This window comes from Clarias gariepinus, chromosome 4 (genome assembly GCF_024256425.1).
Source record: "Clarias gariepinus isolate MV-2021 ecotype Netherlands chromosome 4, CGAR_prim_01v2, whole genome shotgun sequence".
NCBI classification, from domain to species: Eukaryota; Metazoa; Chordata; class Actinopteri; order Siluriformes; family Clariidae; genus Clarias; species Clarias gariepinus.
The window spans coordinates 10,675,604-10,685,051 of NC_071103.1; the positions used below are offsets into that span (position 1 = coordinate 10,675,604).

The window sequence follows — 9,448 nt, forward strand, 5'->3', positions numbered from 1 at the left end:
CTTCCAAAAAAATGGTGTTCTTGTATTTTTTTCATGTAGTCTTAGGAAATAGCTCTCCAGGCTCTTTTTTTTGGTACGTTTTTGGCTCTCATTTCCAGTCTAGTCCAGACCAGTCTGACCAGTTTCAGAGGAATGTTTTTTGTTTGTTAAGCACCACACAGAGGCATCTTTATCATTATAGCATTAAATATCATCTTACTTAAGGCATGAACCAGTGAGAAACAGGTGCAGATGATGACAGATAATCAGGCCAGTGATTAGTATACTGCTGGTGATGCTGAACGCTGAGTGGCTGGAAGAGACGAGAGGGGAAATGAGGTTGCTGCTGAGGTTGTTACATAAACAACCAATTTGAAATAGTGTAAAGTATGGTTTGCTATTAAAGTAGGTCTTTCAAAAAGACTTTAAATCTGAAATGTGATTATAAACAAGTAAATTCAGGTGCGATGATCAGGTGACAGACAATCAGGTGGCCATATACAGTACAGTAGTGTATTATAAATTAATGTGTGTATGGTTTAGTTCTCTTATTTGGAATTTTAAAAACTGTTGTAAAAAGTTTATCATAGCATATAGATTAAATATATATATATATATATATATATATATATGTATATATATATGTATATATATATATATATATATATATATATATATATATATCCCCATATGACTGAATGATCCCTCTCTACTTTACCTCGATGAAATTCAGGGGAAGCACACATTATCTTATCTTCTGAACTCAGTATGCCAAGTTATTAATGACGTTACATTTATCAAAGCAATGGAGGACAAAGTGTACTGGATCACATGAAGAAGAGCAAGTCAAAAAAAATCTGTTCACCTTACAACATCTGAGAACAGCAGAGAGGCATCAGGGACAGCTGGAGACATGCAGATGAGCCCAGTGAGCCGTGTGAAGAAAATGATGATGAGGATGAAGATACACAACACCTTAGTCAGACAGTGTCTGGGAGAGATCATTGGCACCTTTGTTCTATTGGTGAGTTTGAGCTCCACTTCAAACAATCCTATTTTGAATCATGCAACACAATATGTAAAATTGCACAGATTTTGTTGTTGATTTGAAAAAAATTATTTCTAACCTTAAGGGCAGAGAATAAATGTCCAAAAAATGTGCAGTGTACAAACTTTTAAAATTTAAAACTTGTTAATGCTTTTAGTAATGCAGCAACAAAATTACACTAAAATAACCCCCAAAACTACTTTCTAGCAATGTTAGCTTTATCAATTCATACTAAAATAATGACACCTTTTTTAGAATACCAAATATTTCTGCAGCTTATGTTTCCACAATTAGTTGATTTGTGGCAGTAATGCATTCTTGTTATTGATTACCCACATATTAAGATATGGCAGGTATAATAATCACTGAGTACATAAAATCATTAACCTCCCATTATGGATCATTATAAAAACGTAACAGTTTTTCCAATAGATAAAGAGGGCAACATGCCAAGGTCTCCTCATATTAAGACCGTATATCACCAAAGAAAAGGACAGAGGAGCCCTCCATGAAGAAGCCAATTTCAATTAAAACATACCTTTTGCTTCAAAAAAATTATAACAGTTGTGCGCCAGTGTGTGTAAGATACCATGCTGGTTAGATATTACCTTCTCCATATCAGAATATTCAAAATCTATAACTACAGAAATATATAATAAAAACTTCAGGTAGTCAGATCCAGTCAAGAATATTAACTGTAAGGCCCCGACTATGTAAGATATAAGAATACACAGGCCAGACCAATAAATTCAAAGTAAAATAAATGCACATAATATGAGCTGTAAACAGTAAAACATTTAGTAGTGTAGTAGTAATGAGTAAAGCTTTCCATAAATAAAAAGTGTATAAATATACAGTAGGCGGCATTGTGGTGTACTGGTCAGCACTGTCGCCTTGCACCTCCAGGGTTCGTGTTCGATTCCCGGCCAGGCTTGATTCCCATCTCTCTGAGTTTGCATGTTCCTCCCCGTGCTTGGTGGGTTTCCTCCGGGTACTCCAGTTTCCTCCCACAGTCCAAGGGCCTGCAGATTAGGCTAATTTGTGTTCCCTAATTGCCCATAGTGTGTGAATGATTGTGTATGTGTGTGCCCTGCGATAGATTGGCACCCTGTAGAGGGTGTACCCTGCCTTGTGCCTTAATCCTTCTAGGATAGGCACAAGGCCCCCGCATGACCCTGAATACAGGATAAAGCGGTATACTGTAAATGATGAGTGAGTGTGTGTGTGAGTAAATATATAGTTGGTTCTGACAGAGGAGTCAGATTAAAAAAGAGGCATCTCACGAGTGGCGATAATAGAGCATAACAGCACTGGGACATTTAACTATATGTATCACTTAATATAACAATCGTTAATTAAATGTTGGTTGCCAGCATGTGTAAAAGTAAGTAAGTAAGGTCTGCAGTAAGGAAAAAGATACCTGCGGCTGCCTGAAAAATTCCATATTTAAAATGAGTCCTAAAAGCCTTCAGTTAATGTAAAGTACAACGTGAACTAGCTTCTAACACAAAGCTAAATTCCAAATCAGTAAATACTTACTACTACTCACACTACTTAGTGTGTGGAACAAGAGACGCTAACTTACACCCTACACAGCACTCCCTCTTGTGCGATATTGTTAAAATATACTGTAGTATATTACTGTATACTGTATATGCTATACTGTACATATTCTGTTTAACATTTCAATGCAGTCTATGAGCCTGGGTTTGTTTATTTCACTGATAAGTTGTCCTAGTTAACCTTTGCTGCATGTGCATATAAATCCACATTGTTGAGCAGCTCAGTGTTAAAGAACAACTTCAACAACCTTTATTCCTGTTGCCAGGCACCGTGAACACCCCCCCCCCCCCCCCCCTGCTCACTTATGCAAAAGCTGTTATCCACAATGCTGTAATCTCATGAAGTTTAACCATAGCATGTAATTTGTGCACACTGTGCAAGTGATTGCATACTGGTGAAAGATAAAGATCTGCATTCATATCATGTTGACAGTTATGCCATTAGATCTTCTCATAGAGTTACAAGCAAGTTATTATTAAGGTTCCTGGATTTAGGTATTTTTTTTCCCTAAATGTGTAATAGCTTTCAAGACTTTACATACATATTAACTCTAAAGTTTTTCGAGTCAGGCTTTGACAGTTGGTTATTTTAAGGTTAGGCCGAACTATGTTTAAATAGAAAGTAAATTCATCTTTGGTTAAAAGCCAATTGAAAGTCTAACTGCACGGCTTGCATCTCTATGTTAATCAATGTACTGTATTGTTAATTTGCATATTTTATTTGTGGGGGTAAGTAGTAAGTAAATAAATTGTGTGTACTGTAGTTTAAACAAACAAACAAACAAACAAACAAACAAACAAAAAAACAGCTGCACAACAAATAAACCTACCTAACCTATTTCTGTTGGGATTTACATTTTATAATTTGGTACTGGATGTAAAATATTTTTGAGATATTGGGAGAAAAAAATAAATTACAAAGGCCATTTCCACCTGAAATTATATATCATATTCTACAGCAATTTGTCAACATTCATAGTGTTTTCATTTACTGAAAACAACTATATAGTTGCTTTAAATGTTTTGGAACAATTTTTGGAACAATTATTATCAATTATTTTTTACAATAGTTATTGACACTAGTGACATTTTCTCACAAAGTAAATAAGAAAAGAAAGTATGGCTTGCTCCTAAATCTTGAATACTACAGCTTCAATTCTCACTGATACAAAATGTTGATTATACAGTATACAGTATATGCTATCATTTTGCAAAGACAATCTGATCATTTTGATTTATATACATTTCCGCAAACATTTTATATGAATTTTCCTTTTTTTCTTCTTTAAAGCTGCATTGTGACAATAATGAATTGAATTGAAATAAATTGAAACAATTCTGATCTATTACTCCAAAAACATTCAAATCAATTCAATTTTAAAATTGAACAGTCCTGTGGTATAAAACAAAATAGAACCTGTTATGGAAAACTATGAAAATAATAAAAAAGTAAATAAAAAACCCTAAAGAAATCACACGAGTTACATTTATTAAAGACAAAGACATTAGTGGCCCTTGTAGATATAATAAATAAATAAATAAATAAATAAATAAATAAATTCATTTTCTGAAGTTTTTATATGTTTTTATTGTTTTATTTCAACACTATATGTGCATCTCCAAAACAACATATTTATTACATTTACATGTTTATTAACAATTCTGTTTCTAATAACTCTTACAAGCTCATTTTTTGATGTCTGTGTCACACAGACAAGCACAGTAGTGTGTCTTTACAGTTTGCCAAGCAAATATGCCAAGCGTTTAAATGATCAATATGACATAATGTTTTGTTCTTCTTTCTTTTTAAAACAAATATGCATTTATTATAAGTTATATGAGCATACTTACAGTATGTTGCTGTTTAATTACAACACACTCATTAACCTTTAGTGGTTTAAATGCGGTAGCTTCTCTTTATTCTTCAATATTTTGATATTCTCTCAAGCTGTTCGGCTGTTCTGGAGCAGCTCAGGTGAAGACCGGCAATGAGATGAAGGGGCAGTATCTGTCGGCTAACCTGAGCTTTGCTGTGGGGGTAATGTCTGCCATGTACCTCTCCATGGGGGTGTCAGGTGAGACATAATAATAATAATAATAATAATGATAATAATAATAATAATAATAATAATTATTATTATTATTTCCCGGTTATGAAACTTCTAAAAGTTCTAGAATACTGGTTATCACCTTATCTTTATACCCTCTCCTCTTTCCCCATCCTTCCTCATTTAGGTGCTCACTTGAACCCTGCAGTATCTCTGAGCTTTTGTGTGTTGGGTGATCTTCCCTGGCACTGCCTTCTGCCCTACTCCCTGTGTCAGGTGTTTGGTGCCTATCTTGCCTCTGCAGTTGTTTACATCATGTACTATGGTGAGGTCACATTCACCTCGAAAGCAACCATGGCTTTTTTAATCAAATTGTCATTAAAAAAATTACTCTCCAAATTCTTGATTGGCAAATACGATATAGGTAACACTTTTGTTTCTTCATAAAAATTTTTAGAGAGTTAGGAATTTATATTGTATTCTTTGCTCTAGATGCTATAATGAAATACAGTGGTGGAGTTCTGACTGCTTACGGTCCGAATGAAACTGCATCAATCTTTGCCACCTACCCCACACCGGGGACTTCCCTGACGACAAACATCTTTGACCAGGTAAGTGCAAAAGCCTGAATTATGTTAAGTTATATTCTGGGAGGCAATCAAATACTATGAAACAAAATAGCAGAATTGTTCACATATAAAGTCAACAATATAGTCACATACTGTATAATGAAAGTGATTACATCACATAAGTTAATAATAAAATTTATTTTGGGAGGCCACCCAAAATAGAGAAGATATTCAAGTCAAACTGGAAATTTGTGAATGAAGGCATAAAATTGACTAAAATTTATAGAAGACTTTATTGAAAAGTGAATAACATGTGGCGAGACACATCTTCCTGTGGGTCTTTAACACATAATCTTTCACTAAAATATTGCTTGCACATTACAGAAACTCGTCTGGGAGTTAATGCCACATTCCCATACACTCCTAAACTCAACCCACACCATTTTTAAATGTTTGGGCTGTTAAAGGAGTTCCTGGGAGGCCAGTTTTTCAGACATATAACAGGCAGTCTGATGACTTAAGTATATTGATAAACTTTTTAATTTAATGGCATCCAAGCACTAGTGAAATACTGGGATAAGTGCATTAGTGCAGCGCGGGATAGATTTACTCTTGAAACTGTGTTCTGTTATTCTGCGCAATCAAAAGTCCCGGTTTGATTTGAACGCCTCTTGTATTTTTGCCTTGCTAAGCTCATTTTATTGTATATCTCAGAAACATATTCTTTTACACTCTTCATGAACTGCTAGATAATTACAGTAGTTGTCAGTTAAATAATCTGCATTATTTTTTACCCTGCTTGTCCTTTACATCATCTTTTACTTTTGATTTAAACATCTCTATCTTGTTGATCAGTTACCTACTGTAAATGCTCGATGCTAAAGGCTAAAGGCTGCAGTACTTTTGGCTGCAGGATATGACAAAAGCCTTGATATTGTCCAAAAATAACAAAAATTTTCGTCTGTTTTTATGATGTTATGGGCAGGTGGTTGGTACTGCTACACTTCTGTTGTGTATCCTGCCTCTAAGTGATAAAAGGAACAGACCTGCACCTGATGCTTTGCTCCCACCCATTGTAGCAGCTGTTGTTTTGGGAATAGCCATGTCCATGTCGTCTAACTGTGGTGGAGCCATAAATCCCGCAAGGGATCTTGGGCCACGGCTCTTCACTCTCACGGCAGGCTGGGGCACTGAAGTCTTCACGTAAGTCCGAGATTGTTGTACCTTAGATTCTGATCTCGATTTGATAGTACCCCATTACTGATAAACATTTTTGTCTCTGTAACTCACTTAGGTGCTATGATTACTTCTTCTGGGTGCCGCTGCTGGCTCCTCTGTTGGGGGCTTTGCTGGGCTGCTTTTTCTACCAAGTCTTCATTCAGTGGCATCTCCCTGACCCTGATACAGAAACAGCTGACTGCCAATCTCAGAACACAGAAATTAATTTAAAAGCGGTTGCCTTGTAATTAAAAAACAAAACAAATCATAACATATTTTTTTTCCATTTAGCTTCCAGTTTTTGGTTATCTTTCAGGATTATGAAACAGATGTTTATGGAGTGGTCCAATGCAGGGCATCCCACATGCACAAACACCCACATTTATTCACAAGCATGGCAACATTTATTCATATACAGTATAGCACTAAATTGGAATATGGAATTGGTTTATGGAATTGGATCCATAAACATCTGCATATTTATCAAAATTATTACATTGATTAGGTGATAAATTACAGGACATGTAATGAGTGAAGCTATTTCAAGCTGCACTGAATAAGATGTTGTATGATATTTTATATGTAATATGTGGAACTGTTTGGCCACAATACAACTTTAGCTGCGGTTAGTATACTGGAAGCAACTTAAGTTACTGAAGTTCCACAATTTTATTGAAACCCCCTTTGTCCCTTTTTAGTCTCAACTTTGCTTTTCTACACAACCTACTGTAAATTATACCTTTATTTATCTTTTTGAAATATATTTTATCATGTCTTCTAAGCTAATAAATGCAGCACTTTGTAGAAGCAGAATAAGAAACTAACTTTTCCTTCAACCTATGCTTTATTAAAGAGATTCACTACAGAGCCAACTGAACTTTGCATTTTTATTACTGAAGAGGTATGCTTCATTCATTTTTATAAAATTTTAATAATTGATTTAAGGTAAATATTTTGCTAATCCTGGACATGAGGTGGCGATACCTGTCTACTGCAGAAAAGCTGCATAAAAACATTAACATGCACACTTAGGGGCACACAACACACAGGGATAATACAACTACCAGCATGTCTTTGGGAGATAGGAAGAAGCTAGAAATGCAACCTGCTATGCTACTGCACCTCTGCTTCTCTGTGTCATTCTCTTTTTGCTCATTAAGGTTAGAGATATTTTTGTGTTTGTGCTGTTTGTTATAATATATAAAAATTTGGTTACCGGTTAAAATAGCTGATTGGGATACAATTGCTTATGATGGCTGCACAAGATGTTTTCAAATAAACACAAACTAAAAAAAACATTGCTTAAAACATGAGGGATGGAGTAAGAGTTGAGTTGTATTATGAATAAATTAATTAATATTAAAGAATTTGTTTCATGATAAAATGTATGCACAAATGTTTGTTGCCATTATTTATTATGACTTTATTATGATCTTGTTTACTTCTTTCCGTATTTAAGCATGGCTACATGTGAAAAAAAATATATATATCATATTTTCAAAGAGGCGAACTTTTGTTCATTCTGAGGCTGGAAGGCCCCAGCAACAAAGGAATCTTGAAATACCCTTTATTAACAGAAAGATAGTTTAATTTAAAAAACAGGATAAAATATCGATAGAGTCATGCCCTGGATAACCCGGCCCTTCTTAAAGATAAGTTTATGCTCTTCGAAAGTTTGATGGGAATAAACTTTTATGATTTAACTTCTTTTTTTTTTAAATCAGAATTTTTTTTACATAACCCTCATGCTCTGTTCCGGTCGAATCTGACTGATTTACATGTTTCCTCTCTAAAAAAAGTCCAGTAAATTTGATTTATTTCTTGAGAGGTTCATTGACTTTGTTTACACATGGCATTTAAACACACAAAATGAATTAGAAATATTTGTATAAAAATGTGTGTTTAATGGAACTTTTATACACTCAGTGTTCCCGGTCAAAAATGATCGGCCATTGGAAATGAATGGGTAAGACTACAATTAGTGTAAAAAAACAGAGTTCAAGTGGGGTCTTAAAAATGACAGTAGGGCTACTTTAAAATTGTAAATATGGTCATCCAGTGTATTGGTCAAACATTATATTTATAATATAGTTTTTCCCTGTGTACATTTGGGCTTTTGTTTTCCATATATCATACTGGTCGGTTTTGACGGGGAACACAAAAGTTGTTATTTTGTGCCACAGTTTTAATTTTTTTTTTTTTTACTTGTTTCAAAAAAGTAAGTTTGATAAACATTTCATTGAAGTTCTCTGTGATAAATACTTTGGTACAATAGATTTCATCTTACTATTTATTATAGTCAAAATAATATATAATGTATATGTAAATTTTTTTATTAATAATTTATTTGTTAATAAAAAATAGTGGTATGAGCTTAGGTAAAACTTGTAATGTTTACAAGAGCTGCAATTGATAAAAAGATCTAATACAACATTAGGTGATGATATATGTATTATTGTGGATTGATAATGAAATAATATGATTCGGTCAAAAGTGACCGGGTACATTATAAGTGTGAGCCACAAAACGAACACAACATGAGGGTTAACTTAATAAGCATGCACAAAAGTAGGCTTAGTTGGTGTATGTCAGATTTTGTCCAATAGAGGGCGAACATAAACTAGTCACCAAATAATACAGGATTTACTAAATCACTAACTCATCTTCTATACAGTATCACTTAATCCTGTATACAGGGTCACGGAGGCCTGGAGCCTATCGGGTTCACTCTAGGTGTAGTGCCAATCCATTGCAGATCACACACACACATACATTCATGGAAAAGCCAAAAGACAACCAACAACAACAAATTGATAATATGCTTACTGTACTTCTGAAAAGTTTCTATATTTTAAATAAAATGTGTAAAAGGTTGCTGTAATCAGGATGCAAACCTTAGTTTCATGTAACTTACCGCAGAAAGTTGTAATATTTTTTTTTATTTTATTTATTTATAGACATTATGGCGCGTGTGCCACTTGGGAGGCGGGGCCTTAGATGCCAAAGCCACGCCCTTCGTCGCAG

General features: G+C 34.4%; 1 protein-coding gene across 1 annotated transcript; it reads left to right on the plus strand.

Moving 5' to 3' along the window:
• Nucleotides 1-806: 806 nt before the first annotated feature.
• Nucleotides 807-7,368, plus strand: aqp10a (aquaporin 10a). The gene is made up of 6 exons (XM_053494156.1): nt 807-1,003; nt 4,538-4,664; nt 4,825-4,962; nt 5,130-5,248; nt 6,192-6,409; nt 6,501-7,368. Exons 1-6 carry the CDS (start codon nt 893-895, stop codon nt 6,670-6,672), a joined length of 885 nt encoding a protein of 294 aa, XP_053350131.1. The 5' UTR covers nt 807-892; the 3' UTR covers nt 6,673-7,368.
• The last annotated feature ends 2,080 nt before the right edge of the window (nt 7,369-9,448 follow it).

Coding starts and splice junctions, on each gene's coding strand:
- aqp10a (XM_053494156.1), top strand. CDS start 893: ATGCAGATGAGCCCAGTGAGCCGTGTGAAGAAAATGATGATGAGGATG. Junction 4,665..4,824: donor CCTCTCCATGGGGGTGTCAG/GTGAGACATAAT, acceptor TTCCTCATTTAG/GTGCTCACTTGAACCCTGCA. Junction 5,249..6,191: donor CGACAAACATCTTTGACCAG/GTAAGTGCAAAA, acceptor TGTTATGGGCAG/GTGGTTGGTACTGCTACACT.